Raw genomic sequence first — 22,312 nt, forward strand, 5'->3', positions numbered from 1 at the left:
GTCTGATTCACTTCAGTCGCACGAGCAGCATCCCCCTCTTTGAGATCCCTCGGATTTCTGCTTCGCTAGGGTGGTGAAACGTGAGTGGTGCAGAGCATTTCCTACTTAAAAAAAGGGGGCTTGGGTGTCCTCGGTTTGGCTTTGCAGCTCCAGGGGAGGAGATGCAGCAACGCCAAGGCCTGGAGCTGGAGGTAGGCACAGCGTGCTCTCTCCTTCAGCCACCCCCTAGCGCCTACCCGTAGGAACAGCGCTCGCTTACAGCAGTAGTCAATAATTATTTCTGCTGCTGTGACTCCCTTGCAGGGTGCTGACGTGGCTTCGGATACGAGGCGCTCACGTTGGGAGCATGTGAGAACGAGCAATGGAACAGCTTTCCCCTGCTCCGAGCTGCTGGGCTGGCACAGGTAGGGGGAAGGTCCATCCTTCCCTGCAGCTCTCACACTCGTGGCTATCCCTAAAGAGGGAAGGGGGTGATTTGCCAGGGGTGGGTGAAGGCAACGTGGCCCGCTGCCTCTGTCTCCTTCCTCTCTTGCTGGGTTAGGGGCTTTCAGCACTTCCTCTCCTGGCTGCTTGCACTGCCCCAGGAACCAGCTTTCCCATTTCACTGCTGCAGGGGAAGTTCTCCCTCCCCTCCTGACTGCTGCCCACAGGAAGGGCGAGGGCAATGGGAAGCTGCTGCAGCTTTCTTTCCTGTGTCCATCTCCCTGTTGGTACAGGCAGAGAGCGGCCACAGATGAAAGCTTTCAGGGTTTTATTAGTCAAACTATATACAAAGTTATCCTGTACAGTTGATGTCATTTCATTAAAAAACAACAACAACAACAACAGCAACACAACACGAAGGACAAACGTTCTCCACGTGAAGACAGGGTATCTTACAAAGGTCCTTAGTGCTGTGTTCTTCATGGTGCATGAGTGTGGGCTACTATAAATAAGAGGTTCTGCTCCAGCCTTTCCAGGGCTTCCCTCTGCTGGAGAACACTCGCATCCCCCCGATGAAATGGAACCCAGAGGCAACGTGGGCGACTCGCAATGTAGTGTAGAGTGGATTTCTGCTTCCCTGGTCCCCAAATGGCCTTTGAAATACACCCCCCCCCCCCCCAGCATCCAACCCATGCTTTGTGTACAGTAACAGTCATCTGGAAAGCCAGAGCTGATAGTATTGCTTGTACCCCTCAAGTAAACCGCTTCTCCTTTTCCTATTTCTTTCACTGTCAGCTGTGCTAACTGCTTCAAACCACCGCAATAACTTAAGAAGTGTAACATCAAAATAACCTCCGTCCTATGCCCAACTCGACGGCAGGAAGCACACCCTCCCCTCCCCCCCCCCCCCCCCCAGGCTCCTCCTGAGAGGATTTGCATGAGCCATCTTTAAATAATTCCTATATACAGAACCGAAGCCGACCTTCCCCTTGCTGTGTACTCTGGGGCTGTCCTAGGGAGGACTGGAAGACCCCAAGCAGCGCTGTAGGGCCCGGAGAGGAGCTGCCCCATAGCTCAGCTTTGTCACCTGCAAGACAGAGAGGTGACACGAGCTATTGCTGTGTGCCAGCTCCCTGCTAGCTCCCCAGGAGCTGCTCCTGGTGCTGTTCATCCCATTCCTGTGCCTCCATCTGCTGCCTGCTGGGTCGAGCCCAAGCTCCCTCTTACCAGCAGCTTCTCCTCCACGGAGCAGCCACTTTCTGTGCCATCCCCAGGAAGGTGCTGATGTCGGCCACGAGGATCCCTTTGCTTTCGAAGAGCTCTCTGCTGACGCTGGGCTTCTCTGCAAAAAAGAGTGGCACTGTAACGCAGCCATGCAAGTGAGATTCTTCTCAAAGCAGCAGAGAACGCCCTCAGATCTCACCGCGCTTATTCTGCTTTGCAAATGGGAGCAGGTTCATGGGAGCGCTTCCCAGCCTCAGCCAAGAGCACGACGCAGAGCCATCCACGGGCACAGGAAAAACTGCCAAAATTCAGCAGCCCTCCCCCAAAAATCTGTTTGCTTTGCCTGTTACTGCGCTGACTCGCCGTGCGGCCGCTTCCCCACACCTCAAATCAGCAACTCCAGCAGCAACGAGAGCTGAATGAGACAGCATCTGTGCGGGGTGCCCGGAGCCTGCCCTCACCTGTCAGATACACCGCAAACCTGGCGCCGACGTGCTGGACCTGCAGGTTCAACAAACACTTCACGTGCTCGGATACGGGGGACGAGCTGGAGTCGCACGCGTGGTAGTGCAGCACCTCGACGAGGTCTTGGCACGACTTCAGGATCAAGTTCTTCCTCTGGGCGTTGGCGTCCACCCTGGAGGGAGAGGGGCACGGCTCGAGTCCTCGCCACGCCGAAATGCGCTGCCCAGAGCTTGAGACACCTCCCTGCCTTAGGAAACACCCAGCGGGCTGAAAACCAGCTCTTAAAAACTACCGTGTGCTATCACTGCGTGCTTAGGGGGGAAGAGGATCGGAGAGTTCTCCCCGTTTGTTGCAGCGTTTTCTGCTCAGTGAGAACAAACCAATGAAGAGGGGAAACTGCCTTATGGAGACACAGCGGGGTGCACGGGGCGGCTGCCAGAGCTCTGCCTCATCCGGGATCACGTGCAAGGCACAGCACTTGGAGCCAGCTCCTCTTCAGGTCCCCGTCCTGCTGCTCCCTCTCATAGAGATCTCAAAAAATATATATACATCTATCGTGTTTTACCTGCGAGCGTGCAAATACCGACCTCTGGCAGTGCCACACTGATAAGGGCAGCTCTCATGTAAAAACCTTCACCTGTGAGAGGCCAAAGCCCAACTGGAGGCACCTCACGCTCCCTGTGTGCCCACGCTCCACCGTGATGGCTACATCCTATTGCTAAGGACAGTGAGGACAAAGGATCTGCTGCTACGCAGCCATTACCTGACGTTTTCTCGGAGCTTTTTGCTCTCCTTGTAGTGGAGGAGCCACTTCCACCTCCCGCTTCCGTTCAGCTTCTCCAGTATCTTCACCACCTCTTTCAGTTGCCCTGGGGAGACAGCAAGAGTGAGCAGGGGTCCTGCTGGAAGCTGGGCACTGTGGGTCGCTCAGGGCTTTGCCACGCTGAGGTGGGATGGTTTTGGTGGCCTCTGCTGCACTTGCTCCAGTACTTAGATATTTTGGGGAGCTGCGATATGGACCCATTGATCCAGACAGGGTCTCAAACACCGATCAGAGGGCAAAAATTGCTCCTTGAAGTAGTAGAAGAGGATGCCCCACAGTAAGTTTGTGGAAGCAAATGTTGGTAAATGAGCAGGTGGAGCCAGGAGCTGACCCTGCATCCAAGCAAGAGGGACTCACCCAACGTCACCGTTTCCAGCACCTCATCGTCCGACACCACGAAGCCACCGGTGTGGAACAGCTCCTGGTACGTCTGACCCGTTATGTCTTCGGGGCTGTCCACTCCGGCAAACACCACGTTGGGACAGTGCTTCAGCCTCAGCAAACAGGGGACCTGCTCAGGGCAGAACGCATTTGTGAAAACAGCTGACGGTCCAAGAGAACATGAGAGCCCACCTCAACCTCTGTCTGCACCACCCCGATGCTCACGTCTCCACAGCCCAGCTCTAAAACCATGGACGACGTGGGGAGCTATGGGCAGATCAATCTGCTGCGTATTCCCTGCAGCCCACGAGCCAAAGCCCATCTGAAGCGCTCTGTTCCCCTAAGTAATTCCATTTGGGCTCATTGGTGTTGGGCAGCTCCAAGCCTCAGCCCTTACCTTGTGGATGTGTGAGGAGATGTCCTCGTTCCTGATGACGACGAGCAGCCACTTGGTGTCCCGGTGTTTCGTTTTGCAGAAGCTCAGAGGTTCGATCTCCACGTGGCCATCTTTCTTCAGCAATGCCTGAAGGAGAAATTGTTATGTATTTGTTGAAGAAATATCTTCACAACCGTGCAAGAGCCAGCTGTGATGGTTCCCGATTGCAGAGGATGAGGACTTCTCAGGCTGAATATTAGGAAAAGTTTCTTAGAAAGAGTGGTGAGGCATTGGAACAGGCTGCCCAGGGAGGTGGTGGAGTCACTGTCCCTGGAGGTGTTCAAGGAACGTGGAGACGTGGCACATGGGGACACAGTTAGTGGACATGGTGGGGATGGGTTGGGGTTGGACTGGATGATCTTAGAGGTCTTTTCCAACCTCGATGATTCTATGATTCTCTTTAGGGACACGCTTTAGTGGGCACGGTGATGATGGGCTGATGTCGGTCTTGATCCTTGAGGTCTTTTTCCAACCTCAGTGCTTCTGTGATTCTCCCGCTGCCCTTGGCTCTGAGCCCAAAGCCTCCCACCCCCGTCCAGTCGTTACCTTCACTCTTGCAAAGAAGGGTTCCTCTCCCGTCTCCACCAGGTAGAACATCCCGGGCTGCCTGCACGCCTCCTCGGCCACGCTGCGCAGGCGGAACTGCAGCGTGCTGCACAGCTCCGCGATCACGTCCTGGAAGGCAGCTGTCCTCCTGGGGGGGGACACGCTGGTGGCCTCCCCGTGAGCCAAACCCTTCCCTCTGCCCTCACCCCCCGTGTCGAGCCTGCTCAGCATCACCCTATTGAACTCCGCGTACTCGTCGAGGATCACCGAGATGTCCCCACGTGAGTCCTTCAGTTCATTCTCATATTTGAGCTTGTTGAGATGGAAAGGAGCCGCGCAGCCCTGGTTTGGGGAGCTGGCTCTGCTCCTCTGCCACCAGCGGGTGTCCCATGACGGGGGGCAATGGGACGGGTCCCTGTGGTGGCTGCGACGCTGGTGGGTCCTGAGGCCACGCGGCCACGTGTCCGAGGGCAGGATCGTCACCTGCAAAGGGCTCCTGCTCCGCAGGGAGTGAGGGGCAGGGGCTCCTCGCACAGACGATGCCTGGGGAGAGCAGTCTCTAGGAAAAATGCTACAGGAGGTAGAAAGGGGTGGCGTCCCACTCCTCAGGATCTGTTTTAGCTTAAAATGGAAACGGAGGTGCTCCATGTCCAAAGTGTGCTGGGTGATTTCCTCAAAACCCTTCCACGTCCCCATCGGTGACTCCAGCGAATGAGCCTGCCCCGTACCGGTGCTGGGTCTGCCCGAAGGCTGCGAGCTTCCCATCCTGCCCAGGCATTTTGTGGTGACCGTGAAGTTCAGGTAATCCCTGGAGATCCCCCGGCTGTCCGTGATATTGACGTACGGCGGCACGTGCCTGCTGCTGGCATTCCATGAGCCAGCGGGCCACCAGCAGCCCTCCTCAGCCCTCGGGGATCCCCACTCCTCGCTGCATCCCTCCGAGCACCCCGAGCTCACGGAGGATGAGGAATCGCAGTCGGTCCTTGCGGCACCCACGGACCTCAAGCAGTGGCAACCCCTGGGTGAAAGAAGGGGGTGGGCAGTGCGTCCCAAGTGTTTCTCCCAGTCTGAGTCGCTGGAGGAGGACCTGTAGGATGGATCTTCTGAGCTCAAACCCACGTCTTTTCCTGTGCTGGGGAAGCGTTTTGCCTTCAGGAGAGCGTCCAAAATGTCCCCAGTGTCGCTAAGCCCTAAGCTCTCTCCAGAGTCTGCACAGAGCAGCGACGCTGGGATTGGGAGAACAGGGATTTCTCCCTCTTCCAACTCTGCGTCAACACAGTGCGGATCGGCCAATGCAGCGGGCTCACCCTGGCTACACAAGGAGCTAGGGTTTCCCGTGGGCATGAACAACTGCCCTGCTCCAAATGATGCGGGGCTGGCAGGAGCGATGCTGCTTCCTCCCTCGCACTCCTCAGGGCTCCCGGGGCAGGCACACCTGTGGTTGGCATCTGGTGGCAGCTGTCCCATGCAGCCACAGCTCGGGGCAGAATCTGGAGCACGAGTTGGACTCAGTTTGGGGTCCATGCCAAAGACTGGGTCTGGCTCAGTCTCGTGGCCATGCGGAGAACAAGGCCTCGATCCTGGTTCTCCAGGTGTGAGCAAACGCAGGGGAGAGCTCTCTGCAGGCTCTGCATGGCACAGCCCCAAGTCCTTCTTCACTCCTTCTGCACATCCAGGCTTCAAGGAGCCATCCAGTGCTGGGTTCTCAGGAGCTACACTCAGCCCTGTAGCAGCCGCTTTCTTGCAGGGCTTTCCATGTGGGCACAGGTCTGGTTCCTGCTCACTTCGCTCCAATAAGCAGCAATGGAGTTCTGCAGCTGTACCGTGGGGAGAAGGGTCTTGATGGGGGGAAGGTAGGGATGGGCTGTCTGGAGAGCTCTGCTGGTGCTGGGCCACAGTGAGAGGTGGTATATCACCTGCAGACTCCCCCTCTCTCATCCAGGAGGAAGAATCTGATTCTAACAGGTCACAAAGAGAGGTCTTCAGCTCCTGTGGTGCCTCAGCTGTGTCCACTTCATCGCTTTTAGGGGGCTTCTCTGCACCGAGGTGCACATCAGTGCTCACTTCAGTGCCAGAGCCCCCTGCCCAGGCTGCACAGCTGAAGGCAAAGCCCTGGCCATCACATGCCCCCGAGGGCTCATCCAGCACATTTATGTGGTCGGCATAAGGACTGCCACACTGTCCTTCCTCCAAAACCTCCTTCTGGTCTTGGTGTGACTCACCGGTGCTCGGCAATGTGAGCTCAGCACTAGCATCACCTCCACACCTTGGGGAAAGGCTCCCTCCTGGACCACTCCTGGGTGGAGTCTGGAGGAGTGCCGTGGCCACCCGGTCCTCCGGAGCAGCCCCCACACCTGTTCCTCCATCAAAGCAGACAGAGCTGGAGTCAGGGGACAGGGTTAGGAATGGTCCCTGGCCGTGCAGTGACTCGGGGCCAGCTGTGCAGGCAGCTTTGTTCCCAGCAAGCGCCCATGTTTCTGCAGAGGGCGCACGATCCTCATCTTTCTGCTCCAGACCTTCCCTGAGCATCCCGCTGGCAGATGGGCAGCTGCTCGTAGTGGTAATCCCACGGACCAGGCTCAGATCGGGGGACAATGGCAGTGCTGACACAGGACCCCCTGCGTGTGCCAAGCCAACACCATTTGTCTCTGGACTTGGGGTGGCCACAGTCCCCCAGGGCTCTTGCAGTGCGCCCAGGTTGAGGGCAGTGTCACCAGGAACTCCTTGAGGTCCAGTCCCAGTCCCACCTGACAACGCTGGCATTGATTCATTCTCGCAGGGCAACACAGAGGCAGTGGGGATGGGCACGGGGCCATCTCCAGGAATGCCAAAGTCCTTTGGAGGTGCTGAATTCACCAGCTCTACGTCACCTCTTTCTGAAAACGCTAAGCCAACCGGTCTTGTGATCGCGCTTTCGTTTTCAGAGTCCTCTTTCTCTCTTTTTCCCTCCTCCACCTCTTCCTCCTCTTTTCCTGTATGTCCTATAGGGTCTTGCGATTCCCTCTCTTCTTCCCGAAGTCCAGTGGGGTTTGAGTGAGTTTTGAAACTTGCTTCTGAGGGCGTCGAATCACAGGAACGTTGTGGTCCATTGCTGGTGGCCCAGCTGCTGTCCGTGCCGTGCCCAGCATCCTCCATGCTTCCGCTTTCTTTGGGAGGAATGGGGCCACCCCCTGACCACGCTGCCCACCTGCTCTCAGGCTGCTCTCCACCTCCATGCTGAGTGCATATGGCATCATCTTGGGGAGCTGGGCTGAAATTCAGGGTTTGGCTGTGTGGGTTTTCCCTGCTCAGCACAGCTTGGGGCTCACCAGCATCACCAAGCTCAGCAGAAGGGCTGGGGGTCACCCTTGCATCCATCAGTTCCTCCTTGGGTGGTTCCACCTGAAACGACACAACCCAGAGGTTAATCTTCAAGACAGGAACTGAGACAGCCCATGCATGAGGACATTGATACTTTAAAAGCTCAGACTTTGTCAGTACAACCACCCCAATGGCATCTGTGGAGATAAGTCTGTTTCTCAAGTAAGTCCAGGTTGAATCTTTACCCCACAGGAGTCACTGCCATGCCCACAGAGAGCCAGGGAAAGGCTTTGAACCTTTCTATCTTGTTTATATGGTGAAGAGGCTTAAAGACAGACCAAATTGTGCAGAGATCCCAATAAAGATCAACAACAGACTGGTAAATGCCCAGAGGAGATAGGCAGGCTTTTGAAACCCCGTCTTGGGGTAGTTGTGGTTTTCCTTCTCCCTCATTTAAGAGTAGATTTGAGACCTGCTAATAGAGACTGATAAAAAAATTGAGCCATGCTGGATCTCCAGTGACTGAGGGTCTGTTTGCTCTGCAGTCTTCTCTCCAGGGTCTGGAGAAGCCCAGTGACTGAGGGTTTGCTCAGACCCTGGAGAGAAGATGCTTGTGTTTGTGTGGCCCCGAGAAAACGGATATTTACTTGCTCTAATTCTTCGGGATTCCTGCTTTGGGGACCCCAAATACCTCGCTCCAAGAGAGCTCACAGGCACATCTGCTCCATTCCTCTCTCAAGAACCTACTCGCACAAGCACAAAATGCATTGTGTGCCCTGCAAGCCCACACCCCAAGCTCTTACTGCAGTGACAGTTGAGACATCACGCACATGCTCCTCAGTCCCGTATTTCCCAGCCAGGTTGCTCTGGTCAGCATGTTCAGTGAGGGAAGGGCTCTCTGAGCTCGTGGAGGAAGGCTCCTCCTCCCCTGAAGAGGACGATACCGTACTATCCACAACACCAGGAGTCCCATTGGCATCAGTCTGAGAGTCTGCAGGGCTCTCCTCTGGGTGGAAACAGTCCTGGCTGCACGTGCTGGGATCCAGAGAGCTGCTAGGAGTCTGGTCGGGGTCTGATCGAGAATCCACAGGGCACGTCTCCAACTCAAAGCCGCCATCGCTGTCATCGCTCAGCTCAAAAAAGTCGCCGGTGCTGTTTAATGAGACGTATTTCTTAGGGTTGCTGTGCTCCACCACCTTCCTCGTGCTGCTCAGGAGCTTGCTGGGCTTGCTGTAGAACAGAGCTACCCACATGTGAAGTATCAGCTTCATCTCTTCCACGTCGTCGGGTAGATCTGAGTCCCAGGGCCTGGAAGAGAAAGCAAACACAGCCTGAAATCATGGGATCATTTCAGTTGGAGGGGCCTCTTGAAGGTCATCAAGTCCAACACCCCTGCAACGAACACAGATGCCCACACGCCCTCCTCGTCCCCCTGCTTGACTAAGATAACTCATCTCCAGTGCTAAGCCCCAGCACAGGGGGGGCTGCAAATGCTCAGCTGCATCACTTTATGTGGTTTCCAACTTGAAAGTAAGAGAAACTCACAGCTGCAAACAGGAGCTTACGTGCACAGCTCGAGGAACCGATTCTATCTGCAGAGGCACAGAGCTTCGACACAACAAAATGGGGCGTCTCAGCACGGAGAAAAGGGCAATCACCATGCAAAGCAAAGCAAAAAAAAAGGATAGAAAACCCATTCCCAGAGTGCTCTAGCAAGAGATGTCCCCTGCAGATGGCCTTCCAGGCTGACTTACCCGTGCAGGGCGCGGATGACTGTTTTTTCCAAGGCGTCATTGGTGTACCTGCTGTCCAAATGGAAGAGGTACTCTGCCTCCCACTGGCACGTCACCTTCATGGACTCACCGCAGTGGCTGACCGTGTGGGACTTGGCAAAGTCCTCCTTCAGCCTCGGGGGCAGCAGGCTGCTCCTGGGCCTTGCCTGCGCGGCCTCAAAGGGGCACTGCAGGCGGGTGCTGTTCTGGTGGCGGAAGGGTAGGACCTTCCCAACCAGGGGTCCTGCTCGGGAGCTCCTGGTCCCATTTCTGGACAGCGCTGACCCAGGGTAGGGGACACTTCTGTGTTTCTTTGAGTGCTCAGGCATCAGCGAGGCGTAGGAGTGCTCGGAGGAGATGAAGGAGTGTTTGTTCACCTCGGCGGCCTCCTGCGTGGTCTCCCTTGGAGGTAGCACGCATGTTTGTTGGCTGTCCTTGCTGGAAATCCCAAGGCTTTTCTCTCCAGGAATAAAGGTTGAGTCTTTTAATTCTGTTTTTCCAGCAGGGGGAAGCTTCTGGTTTGGAGATGCTTTACTTGATGAGACAGCTGCCTTTGCAAGCTTGTCTACCCTGTGGTATTCGTGGTCGGAAGCACTGCGCGAGGACTTGTGCTTGCGATGACTCTGCTGCTCCTTGGCAGAGTCAGTGGATGAGCTGCAGGACAAAGCGATCATCCCGCCGTCCACGGGAAGGAAGGGAGGAATACAGGAACCCAGAGCCAGGTCTGCCAGCAAGTTCAAGGCATGGGACTCGTAGTCATTCCCCTTCATACTGAAACCGTGGCCAGGGACACCACCGGGGTAAATCTCACCCGTCTGGCTGTCTGCTGCGTGGCTTTGGGGAGAAACTTCGCTTGGGAGGATGGAGAATGGATCCTTCCACTCTGCGTTAAAAAAAAAACAAAGAGAGTAATTGGAGGTCACAGAGAGGGGGTTCAAAATGAATGGCATTTAGATAGATACGGTGGCAGGCAGCACCTCTCCAATATCTCCACATTAAGGACCTGTTTGTCAGGAAAAGGATGCTTCTCCAACACGAGCTTTGCACATTCATAAAACCCCCCAAAACCTCCATGGTATGCATGGGTACTGCAGAAGGATCCAGAGTGGGGATCCTGACTTCAGGAAGTGGGTAATTCTCAGAAATCAACGGCATGGGATCCAGGGGTAAGAAAACTTCCCTTGGCCTCTGTGCATAGGGTAGTTTGGGTGCAGCAAGAACGGGTTCGTGTAACATTCAGTATTTAAGAACGCTCCTCATCGTGGCTCTAAGCCCATGTACAAGGTTAATGCCTTCTACTCAAAAACGAAGCAAAATATCTCCATGCAAAACCTTATTAAATGAGAACTGCGCTAGAGTCTTATGTGTTATGTGTAATTTCCTTGGGAAATGCATAGTGGGATGCATAAATTGAGCGTTTCTTACTGCTAAGCATTCTTTATTTTGCATTTTTGGCAGACTCTCATGTTCAGCCGGCATGAGTTACACACAGTGACGTGGGCAGACCCCTCTGAATGAACGAAACTCAACAGCAGGATCCACCCTACACCCTGCCCATGCAAGAGCACTGGCTAGAACTGCTCCAGGAACCTCCACGTGACAGCACAACCGAGGAAAACTGCCACGTATCAGGAAGTCTAACAGCATGTGGCAATAACAGACCGAGAAAATTGGATAAACTGAGCCCAAGTGGCAAAACCAGTCTTGAAAGCCTCCACGAAGAGGAAAAATAAAGACCAGAGACAGATCTGAAAAGACATCAAAGTGCGAGTGTGAGAGAACATGACAAATTAGCCGAAAGTCTCTCTCCTCTTCCATCATTTATTTTGGCAGCGTAAGACCGGCTCTCGGTTTAAAAGCAGACTCCCAGCCAGCACCTGCAGACTGCACTCTGGGACTATCCACGCTGCCTCCTAAATCCACTGCAGTCTGTCTGCAAAAGGTTTAACAGTCCCACTCTGGTTTTGCAGTGTAACAGAGCGGACCCCAATCCAGCCCCTCAGCCCTTTGGCAGCTGCTGAATGCGCTGTTACAACCGCCTGCTCACGACCTGACAGTGATGTTGGATGGCTCTGTGTTTAAAGTAAATATTTTCCACAAGGAGCAGCATTCTTACCGCTTTCTGCTGGCTTTTTGGGGTGTGGTTTTGCTGGCCTGTTAGCCACGCTTTTTATCACCTTACTCTTCGCTGGCTTTGCGATGGTTTCAGTAACAGGAATCTTTTTCACATCCGAATTCTTCAGCATCTTTGGTCTCTTTGTTTCCGAGCCAGAACTGCTGGGAGCTGAGGTTTTCTTCTGGACAGGTTCAGACTGTGTTTTGTGCACAAATTCTGCAGACAGCACCTCTGCACCTGGGACAGGGAAAAGGGAGGGCACTGCTGTTAGAAAGCAATAATTACAAAATGTTCACTTGAAGAATGTGGAAGGGCGGCTTTAGAAGCGATCGGCAGCAGCAGGATTGTCTTCAGCAGCTTGATTTGTGCATCTGATCAGATGTGATACCGATGCAAACAGTCAGCAAGCACTTATTAAAATTAGGCATCGCTTCTTTAGCTCATTGGAAACCTGCTCTTCTGAGCTAGAATAGGTGATCACTGGGAATTAAGACACTCTAGTTCCTCTCTGGCATACCCTGAGGGTACTCACCTCTCCAAGAGGCATGCAAGGACTTATTCCAGATCCATCAGCTCTGAGTAGGAACACGAGGAGACACGGCTCCTAATAAAGCCTCACTATCCAAGCTGGATACCCCAGAGAAATAGGAGGAAGTCAGCCCCAGTTATACAGCACTTACCTCTTTTCCTTCTGTGAGGAAACTGTAAATGGGCTAATTTAAGCATGGGCTCGTTGGAGTTGGCCGCAAGCCCTGTTTTTTTAGGGAAAGAGAACGTGAGGTTGACTTTCTTCTTGGTCGCTTTCCTTTTCCTACTGCTGTCCCCCACGGGATGTATTTGCATCTTGAGGGGCGACCATTTCTTCCTGGTGCTTGTCACAGCGGTTCCGCTGGATTTCCTCTTGTTCTGCTTCACCCACAGCTTGCTGGATGGACTAATATCTTTCGTGGGCCCTTTGCTCTGGTCCAGCCCCGCAGCAGCCTTTGACTTTCCACCTTTTACGTCCGGAGGGATAGGGTTTGGTGGTACAGCTAAAGAGAAGTCCGCTTTACGAGAGGTCTCTGAGTTGCAGCAAAGAGACTGAGCAGCACCAGCCAAGCATCCTAAGGCAGCCGACATTTCCAGAGTGTAGCTGCTGGGATTGGAGAGGTAATGCTGCAGCTGGGAGAAAGGCTGCAAGGAGTGTCTTGTGCAGGACTTAATAGCTTCGTCCTTGGCTGGTGACAGGCAAGAAGAACTGGGAGCTTCGGTGTTTTGGCTGGAGGCTTGCTGTGTGTTTTGTTCAAGCTTTGCATATTCCTGGAAGTGCTGTTTGATGCACACGTTGGTACCGAGCGCGTCCCCCCACGAGGAATTGGTGGCTTTCTGCAAAGCATAGCGAAGGCCGGGCAAAACGGAGGCTATTTTCAAAGAGATGTCACTAGCTTTCCTTTCACGTTTTGGATGATGCCCTTCCACTAGAAAAAAAAAAAAAGAAAAGAATTTTACTTGTATTAATAAAGGATTACGTTCCCCAAGTCACCTTACCATTATGTGATATGAGAACATGAAAGGCACGAGCAAGTCCCCAAAGCCAACCTACACAAAGCTTGCCCCAGGAGCGATGTCCTGGTTCAGTGGGTGCTTGTAACTGCTGCAAGTAAAAAAAAGAATGGCACGTGGGAGTAAAAGCAGATAAACTGAAGGTGAAAGACCCCTGGTGTGCCCACGAGCTCCCTTCTGCAGGGTCACACACAGCAATCTCATCCCCTTACTCCAGCAATTTTGGGAAGTCTAACATTTAGGACACTCAGAGCTCTGAAAATAATGAAACAAAAACCCTCCTTGCCTGCTCCACCCCCCCCCCCAGGTGCCTCTCTACAACAGGTATGAGGCCCTGGATGTGGGATATGACAACAGCCCACTCAGTCCAGCCACGCTCACCAAACCAAACCAGGAAAAGCCTTCCCCCAACACCAAGACTACTTCACTGAATGAGATGAGTATTGGTTGTAGGTGATTCCTCCCTACAGGGAACTGAACTCTCTTCTCAGAGATGTCTGCTGTCTTCCTGGGGCTCGGCCATCAGACCACAACCCCTTACTGCTTTTCCATACAGGGAAAGATGAAGCACCTACACATGGGTCAAGGGCCATCAAAAGGGACTTCAGGACCTTGAGATGATGGCTGAAGGAACTGAATGCGCAGATCATCTTTGCTTCCTCTACTGGGTAAGGACATAGAAGCAAATCAAGGGTTTGCTTTAAATACCTGGCTTCGTGGCTGCTGCCATCACCAGAACTTTGGGTTTTTTTTTTGACACCCAATTAGCCCACATGGTACCGGGTTTGTGGGCACCAGATGGGGTTTGCCTTCCTCAAAGGGGGAGAAGGGTCCTTGGGGAAAAGCTAGCAGGGCTCATTGAGAGGGTTTTAAACTAGGTCTGAAGGGGGACGGGGAGGATAGTGAGCCTTCCCATGGTAAGGCATAACTGTATTAGAGGGACTGGGTGCTTGCAGGGGCCTTGAAGGACCTGCTGCCTCGAGAGGTGCTGGCAACACTGAAGCACATACAAAACCAGCGGCTGCTGGGGCAACGGGAGAAGGCAATGGGAAAAAATAAGGGAAGTACCTAAAAGGAATTAAGGAGTTATCCTTTAAGGAGGTGACAAGGCCAGATGCTCAGCTGAAGTGCCCCTACAGCAATGCACGCAGCTTGGGAAACAAACAGGAGGAGCTGGGAGCTACTGTGCTACTGGAAAACCACAACACAGTTGCCATCACTGAAACCTGGTGGGATGATTCCCACGACTGGAGTGTGGCTACTGATGGCTACAGGCAGCTCAGAAGGGACAGGTGAGGAAGGAGGGGAGGGCGTGTTGCTATCTACATCAAGAAAGCAACAGAATGTGAAGAGCCTGCTGTGGTCGAGTTCATGCTTAAGACAGGTGAAGAGTAAAATCAGGATGCTAAACTTTAGGAAAGCTAACTTCCAGCTCTTCACGGAGTTAGTCAACAAAACACCTGGGAAACAACTCATGGGCAGGAGTGCAGAGCAGAGCTGGCACATCTTTAGGGAGGCTTTCCCCAGGGCACAAGAGCTCTCCATCCCCAGGTGTAACAAGTCAGAAAAGGAAACCAAGAGACCAGCGTGGCTGAACTGAGATCTGCTGGTCAAACTGAAGAGCAAGAAGAAAATGCACAGGCAGTGGAAACAGGGACAGGTATTGTGGGAAGAGTATAAGGAAGGGGCTAGGCTGAATAGGGATGGGGCCAGGAAAGCCAAGGCCCAGCTTGAACTGAACCTGGCTAGGGATGCCAAAAAGAACAAGAAGAGCTTCTACAGATACTTCAACCAGAAAGGGAAAGTCTAGGAGGACATAACCCCCCTAGTAAGTGACATAGGCAGGCTGGTAACAACAGACAAGGAGAAGGCTGAGGTACTTAACTTTTTTGCCTTGGTCTTCTCTGATAACTGCTCACCACACAGCCCTCCAACATTTGGTTTGGTGGGAGGGGATCGGGGAAGCAACGTCCCTCCCACTGTGAGCAAAGATCAGGTTCATGACCACCTAAGGAACCTGAACATCCACAAGCCTACGGGTCCCGATGAGATGCATCTTGGAGTTCTGAGGGAAACGTAGTCACCAAGCCACTCTCAATGGTATTTGAAAAGTCGTGGCAATCAGGTGAAGTCCCTGGTGACTGGAAAAAAGGCAACATCACACCCGTTTTTAAGAAGGGTAAAAAGGATTACCCTGGGAACTACTGATCTGTCAGCCTCACCTCTGTGCTGGGGAGGATCATGGAGCAGATCCTCCTGGAAGCGATGCTAAGACACATGGAAGGCAGGGAGATGATATGGGAGAACCAGCGTGGCTTCACCAAGGGCAAATCCAGCTAGTGGCCTTCTATGATGGTGAAACTGCATCAATAGACAAGGGAAGAGCCACTGATGTCATCTATCTCGACTTCAGTAAGGCCTTGGACACGGTACCTTGGAAAGGTATGGATTTCATGGGTGGACTGTTTGATGAATGAAGAACTGGCTGCAGGATTGAGTCCAGAGAGTGGTGGTCAATGGCTCCACGTCTGGATGGAGATTGGTGACGAGCGGTGTTCCCAGGGGTTGGTGCTGGGGACCGATACTCTTTAATATCTTCATCAGTGACGTTGACAGTGGGGTTGAGTGCACCCTCAGCAAGTTTGCTGGTGACACCAAGCTGTGGGGTGAGGTGACACACCAGAGGGATGGGATGCCATCCAGAGAGACCCAGACAGGCTTGAGCAGTGGGCCCAGGTGAACCTTATGATGTTCAACAAATCCATATGCAACATCTTGCACCTGGCTTGAGGCAACCCCCATTACTAATACATGAAAAAGACCCGGGGGTACCAGTGCATGGGAAGCTGGATATGAGCCAGCAATGAGCCCTCACAGCCCAGAAAGCCAACTGTATCCTGGGCTGAATCAAAAGAAACGTGGCCAGCTGGGTGAGGGAGGTGATCCTGCCCCTCTGCTCTGTGCTGATGAGGCCTCACCTGGAGCACTGCGTCCAGATGTGGAGTCCTCGGCTCAGGAGAAACATGGGCCTGGTGGAGCACATCCAGAGCAGGGCCACAAAAACATTCCACAGAATGGAACAGCTCTCCTACGAGGACAGGCTGAGAGAGCTGAGGCTGTGCAGCCTGGAGAAGAGAAGGCTCCAAGGTGACCTGAGAGCAGCCTGTCAGTATCTAAAGGGGAGCTACAGGAAAGAAGGGGACAGACTCTTTAGCAGGATCTGTGGTGACAGAACAAGGGGAAATGGCTTCAAGCTCAAAGAGGGCAGATTCAGGTTAGATACGAGGAAAAAATCTTTTACAGTGAGGGTGGTGAGGCACTGGAAGAGGCTGCCCAGTGATGTGGTTGATGCCCCATCCCAAGAGACTTTCAAGGTGAGGCTGGATCAGGCCCTGAGCAACCTGATCTAGCTGTGGTGTCCCTGTTTGTTGCAGGGGAGTTGGACGAGATGGCCTTCAGAGGTCCCTTCCAACTCTTAAGGATTCTATGATTCACCCACTGCAACACTGCAGCCAGTCCGATGCTTTGCAGGCTTGGCCCATCTGCATATTAAAACCCAACTCATGCTTCTTCTGGCCGCAGGGCCAAGCTGACAGCCCCACCATCCTTCCCCATCACTTCCCCTCGCAGCAAGGCTAAATCCAGGCACGCCTGGGGCAGGCTGGAGCTTCTCTCACCCTCTGAGATGCACGGTTCTCTTCACCTACTGGCCTTGCTGCTGCCTCACACTGGCAACGCTGCTCCTTGTTACCAGCAAGCCCAGGCATCCCCACGAGCCTGGCTGGGGAACACGGCGGCACGTCTGCACCGCGGGTGTTATGCTGCCCTACATTCCTCCTGTCTGGACAGGAAGAACACAGCTTCAGAGGCTGCTGGTTTTGAAATGGAAAACGTTATTCATGCTTCAAGTTTGAGCCGAGCGACTTTAAATGCGTGCTTCACTCCCTTTTTCTCTTTGCCCCTGCCACCTTCAGTTGCCATCCTTTTCTGTCTCCCAGACGTTCATAGAGAGGAGAAGCCATAAAGTAAAATCTCAGTCCCAGAGGACAGGCACAGCTGGCTGGAGTTATGCAGTTCATAGGAAGAAATGGGACAGCACGTGCAGGAGTCTTACTGGCAGCAGAGGGAAAACATCTGGAAGCCATCAGCGTTCAGACCGTGTCACGTAACAACGTGGAGCATTTGCTCAACATAATCCTCTCCTCCTGCCTCTTCACTTCCCTGCTCTCTGGCTGCCCATGCTTCCATCATCAGCCCGAAATGTCTGCTGCAGCCCCTGGTCTCCACGTTTTCCCCCTTCACCTCACCCAGCTTGATGCCCTTGCTTCAAGCTTTGTAGCAGAAACCTCCTGACCTTAGGGCTGTCCCGGCCTGAAAATTTGAGCTACCACCTCTGGGTGTGCACATCTCTCTCTTACAGCTGGAAAAGAAAAAGCTGCCACACTAACACAGTCACCAGGAGCACACGCTTCAAATCTGCATCCCTCGTTGCCAAGTTACCATCACGTCTTCATCGGACTCTGCAAGCCCATTCTGTAGGCAGATCTTCAAGTTTATAGCTGGAGGTTAAACACCTTTTTGGTGCCCGTGCTCAGATGGGCAGGAAGGTCCTGCTGGCTCTTCTGCTGATTTCATCTTCAAGGGTGATAGCAATGTCCCGTACAGTCCTGCTGGCAATGCCAGTTGTCACACGCACTCACAAACTGCAATAGCAGTGTGTGCTGGTCTCCTGGCTCGTCCCTAGGGTGACTCAACAAAAAGCAGGCCAGGATTTAGGCAGAGTGAAAGGCCCCTGTTAATATCCTGCTTGGGGATCTGCAGGGCCAGAGGTATTTCTGGTGAAATGCACCAAGTGAGAAGAGCACAGATGAAGCTGTCCAGGGAATGATGAGCTGTATCTTTCTTTTAGTCCGCAGGAGGAAACTGTAGTGTGAACATTTCTGTGTAGTTCAGTATAAAGCCAATAGATACTGACAGAATTTGAGATTGCCCATGCCAGAAGAACCCATTTCACTTGATATCTCATCAGAAAAACGATTTACTTCTTTTTTAGGGCAGGCTTTTTTCCTGCTGCTTACCAAACTACGTGAGTTCTGTGCAGGCTGTGCAAGTGCCATGTGATGTTCTACTCCCTGAGCACAGCTCCAGAGCACCTTTATGGACGTAAGTCAGACTCCCATGCACCACATAAGTCAGTGCAGAGAGCAGATGCTGCTGAAAACGGACTGAGAGGAAGAAAAGCAATTCTTTTTCACACACATCGACTTGCTGTAAAGGGACAAGGATGTGTGGTGAAGGATTGAAACGTGGGGACCTGGTTTAGATAGCAGCACAGCTAAGCAGATGGGACTCAGCTCTCCTCTTTTAACACCCTTCGCACTAAAGCTGTAGGTGGTGTTGAGCGGAGAAATCAGCTCTTCAAGAGGAATGTGCCTGTGAGGACCTTCTGATGAGGATCCTGCACCCAAAATGTAGCATCTGAAACCAGCAATGGAACCTCCTACCTCTCAGACACACGGATCGGGACGAGGAGAACAGAAACAGGGCCAGGAGGCTGACAGGCTCCTTGGGGTCGAATCCTGTGAAATAAAGTGACAGGGTTTTGGTTAGACTGAGGGTTCCCATCCTCTGTCTCCAAAACCAGGGCAAGTCATTCAAGCCCAAGCATTAGTTTCTATGTCTCCATGCATTACCATCATCTCGTGCCAACGCGGAGGATGTCAGGAGGATTAGAACTCCTTGATCTTGTAAATATTTGATGATTGCCTGTAACAAACAAATACAGAGTTAGAGCAATCTCTCCCTCCCCCACCCCCCAAGCATACTTCAAATCACAGCATGAATGTCAGCAGGCCCTGATTGCTGGTGAACATGTGCCAGCACCACCAGCTCATTCCCTGCTGAGGACATTGCCATGCCACTTGAGTGACTGGGACCCAAAGTCTTCCATTTAAGGTTGTTATTCTTCTCCAAGTCCTTCCATCTGTTACTTAAAATGAGATATAAGCTTAGCCAAGCTGTTTGCAATTAATAAACAAGGTTAATGATTTTAGTCCCTTCAGTTCAGAAGTTTCTGGGACTCTCAGCAGCACAAGGGGAGGGTTTTCCCAGAAGGGAAAGCAAAGTTGGACACGAGCATCTGGTAACACAACCCACGGCTCCGGCTAAAAGCCCAGCTGAAGTTCTGTCCAAGCAGCTTGCTTATTAGCAGCATCAGTATTTAGAAACCAAAAAAAAAAAAGCAAAGGAGCAAAGAAAATTACATCTGCTGAGCCTAGGAGACTGCTGTGACTCTGCCTAGGAAGTGGACGATGGTATGTCTAAAAAAATACACGTGTGCTTATGAAGGTTTTCCTCGGAGCTGGGCGTTGCCTGATGCCTCATGGCAGAGCTTGGTTTGGGCTGCCTCTCCTTCCACGGGGACACCCACTCGGATCTCATTCTCCTGGGCAGAGATGTCTTTTCAGGGAACTCACAGGCAATGAAGAAGTCCAGGGTTTCTAACGCCCTGCGAATCCTCGCTGATCCCATTCAGCGCGTTCAGACATAGCAGAGGATTGGACCCATGCCCAACCCTCGCTTCCCCCGCGGCAACGGAGCAACTTTGGAAAGGCTGAACAATTTCACTGCATTATTCACTACTCAGAACAGTAGCCCCTTGCTTTGACCGTCTCCAGCCAGCAGAGGAGAAGAGACAAACAGCCAAGAAGTCGGCTGGTTCAATGAAACAGCTGTTGTTTCTCACCAATGGGGTGATTTCCACGTCATCAGCCACCTGACACGGAGCTGGGAGGTCACCCTGCACCAAGAGGTGTAGAGTTGTCCTCGTGCAACCCCACTTCTTCCCAGCCGCTCTTTCATTTTCACTTGCAAGCCTGGGACCATGAACCACGGAAAGGAGAAAGAAACAGAGGGCATTTTTCACCTGGGCTTCCAGGAGCTGCTGCCAAAGCAGATTGACCCATGGCCATTCAACAGCACGCTGGGAAGGAAGCAGCACGCACAAGAGTGGGCTGTGAATGTTTCCTCACTGGAATATGGGAGATGGTTTAATCCAGTGTGACAGGGAGGTGAAGGTGGGGAAGCTTTAGGGAAACAATGTTCCCCTTGGCTTTCAATACCAAAGTCTTTATGGCCACAACTTAAACTATCTCATCTCCCCCAGCTCCTCTAAAGCCCAGCTCTGTGAGGTTTGGCAGGATGCACTTTATAACCCTGAGCAATGGCAGACATAATGCACCAGAGCAAATGGTCGTTACAGATCTCATTAAGAAAGGCACTTGGGTCTCCGTGCAGATTAACATCTCTCTTATGGGTGAGAATGTGAGAAGAAAATGGGAACAGCATAGACAAACATCAGATGAACTTCAGTGCAAATGGGTCTGTGCCACAAGTAGAGCTCCACCCAACACAATCACAGAATATCCCAAGTTGGAAGGGACCCATAAGAATCATAGAGTCCAACTGGGGCCACCCAAAAATCAGCCCATACCAGAATCACAGATGTTGCACAGTTCAGGGTTCCCATCACGTGAAGGGACGTTGTCTATGCCATCCCCTTTTTTTTCTTCTCATGAAGAAGAGGCATAAATTGCCTCTTATCAATATGTTATGGACTTTGAGTGCTTATACCAAGGGGAGCACAGCCAGCTGTGTGCTTGTAGCTGTCAATTTACAACCCTGAACCTACAGGAAGCTTCAGATGTGACTGAGCAACCAGAAGCAGCAAAGCCAAAGCCAACCCAACCCCAAAGCCCAGCAGATGGAATTGCAATGCAGCTGCACTCTTGAAGTCAAAAGGAGACATGAAGATCACACTGGGAACAGAAGGACCTTAGCGTGCTGGAAAACTCTTATCAGATAACACTTTCCAAGCAGCCCTTAGCAACGATGGAGGGGAAATTGTCTGTTAAAGCAAAGACAAATCTCAACATCTTCAGAAGCCCGTGATGCTTCAGCAGTGTCTCTGTATCTAGTTGAACAGGGATTGTTTTTCTGCCATGGAGGATAAAGGCAGGCACGTGACTGCTTGTGTCTTTTGCTTTGTAATTATCATCCTAGCACTGTGGGACTTAGCTCCTGCTTTCCTAATAAATAAGATCCCCTTGCAGTATGGTATTGGCAATGCAAAGACAACTCAAACACAGCGACAGAAGAGGTCTGCTGGTATATTCATGCTCACTTTCCTCCCCCAACAATGTTTTACAATACTTACCAAGTCCCTTTTCCTTAGATTTTCTAATAACTGATCCATTTTATGTTGATCCTTACTGGATATTTCCACTTCGTACAGACTGAAGTAAACGCCCTGAAAGCAAACTGCAGACAAAAGGGAGAGAACTTGACGTTGAAGTAGTGCCTCTTGTATCAACTCCAAACAAAACAGTGCTCCCATAGCAGGAGGATGGATGTGAAATTAATGGCAATACTGGTTTGGGGGTTTGGTTTTTTTCTTAAAATGCCGTGATCAAGATTTCCTAAGCTGGTCTATACATTTATGTTATACTGAGTTTCCTCTTCATCTCATGGTTCAGAGATGTTTCCTGTCTTATCTGTGTAGATACCAAAACAGTTTAACTGGTGTTGCTGTGTTCTTCAATACGTACAGGAAGCCTTTCAGAGGTAAATATCTCATTCTGAAGTGCTGCTGCAGAGCACCCTTATTCTATCTGCGCTCTCATCCCAAGGGGAGTTTAACAAAAGCAAGCTCTCAGTCCCACCTTACTCCTTCACGGATCTCGTAGCAAAATTCTTCAGTTCAAATGAGTGTTTCCTCTCTTTCCTCAACCAACAGTTAAGAATGTAGCTCCATGGCACCTTAATCAAGCATTGCTGGGCCCTCCCCTATTTCTGCTTCCTCCCGTGTCCTGGCACTGTCCTGTGTAGATCTGCACTGTAAGCTGAGTGCTAGACCTCAAAGGTGCCTTGTGAGTGCCATGACCAGGCTCAGCAAGGGTGATACACCCAATGGAGGAAGCTCTGCAGCAGCCTAGGTTTATTTTGGTGCAAGATTCCACAAAAAATTCACGTGGATGTTCTGCAAATCACATCCAGAGCTCTCAGTGTGCAGCCTGCAGTACCTGTGTCATTAACTGTGTGCTTTCTGCAGTGCACAGCCACTTGGAGCCATCAGAAGCTCAACACCCTGGGGCTGAGAGCTGCCAGGATCATCAAAACCCCAACCCAAAAAGCAAACAGCACATGAACCCCAAAGATGCAGGTACAGGCAAACTCCTTCTGTGCCCTGTGCCAAGCAGAGCAAAGTGCTTGACTATAGGCACCAC

The 22,312-nt window shown here is 52.2% G+C and overlaps 1 protein-coding gene and 1 long non-coding RNA gene across 6 annotated transcripts in view; one reads left to right on the forward strand and one right to left on the reverse strand.

Annotated features, from left to right (window-relative positions):
• Positions 1 to 22,312, reverse strand: part of FAM208B (family with sequence similarity 208 member B) — a 48,488-nt gene that overhangs the window by 12,326 nt on the left and 13,850 nt on the right. The window contains exons 11-24 of one of the 5 annotated variants that reach the window (XM_021384255.1): positions 21,244 to 21,347; positions 18,722 to 18,794; positions 18,533 to 18,607; positions 12,167 to 12,943; positions 11,487 to 11,723; positions 9,353 to 10,253; positions 8,402 to 8,906; positions 4,299 to 7,679; positions 3,714 to 3,839; positions 3,293 to 3,446; positions 2,876 to 2,981; positions 2,109 to 2,284; positions 1,651 to 1,765; positions 68 to 454 (exon numbers count right to left, since the gene is read on the reverse strand). In XM_021384255.1, coding sequence (XP_021239930.1) covers positions 334 to 454; positions 1,651 to 1,765; positions 2,109 to 2,284; positions 2,876 to 2,981; positions 3,293 to 3,446; positions 3,714 to 3,839; positions 4,299 to 7,679; positions 8,402 to 8,906; positions 9,353 to 10,253; positions 11,487 to 11,723; positions 12,167 to 12,943; positions 18,533 to 18,607; positions 18,722 to 18,794; positions 21,244 to 21,347 — 6,851 coding nt within the window. In that variant the 3' untranslated portion in view covers positions 68 to 333. Of the gene's footprint in view, positions 1 to 67; positions 455 to 734; positions 1,766 to 2,108; positions 2,285 to 2,875; positions 2,982 to 3,292; positions 3,447 to 3,713; positions 3,840 to 4,298; positions 7,680 to 8,401; positions 8,907 to 9,352; positions 10,254 to 11,486; positions 11,724 to 12,166; positions 12,944 to 18,532; positions 18,608 to 18,721; positions 18,795 to 21,243; positions 21,348 to 22,312 lie in introns of those variants that run through there. The other 4 variants (XM_021384257.1, XM_021384254.1, XM_021384253.1 and 1 more) reach the window with 4 other exon arrangements.
• Positions 4,450 to 11,127, forward strand: LOC110392218. The gene is made up of 3 exons (XR_002434255.1): positions 4,450 to 4,579; positions 9,873 to 10,092; positions 10,829 to 11,127. It is a non-coding gene; the product is annotated as an uncharacterized LOC110392218 (long non-coding RNA).

This window comes from Numida meleagris, chromosome 1 (genome assembly GCF_002078875.1).
Source record: "Numida meleagris isolate 19003 breed g44 Domestic line chromosome 1, NumMel1.0, whole genome shotgun sequence".
Classification (NCBI taxonomy): domain Eukaryota; kingdom Metazoa; phylum Chordata; class Aves; order Galliformes; family Numididae; genus Numida; species Numida meleagris.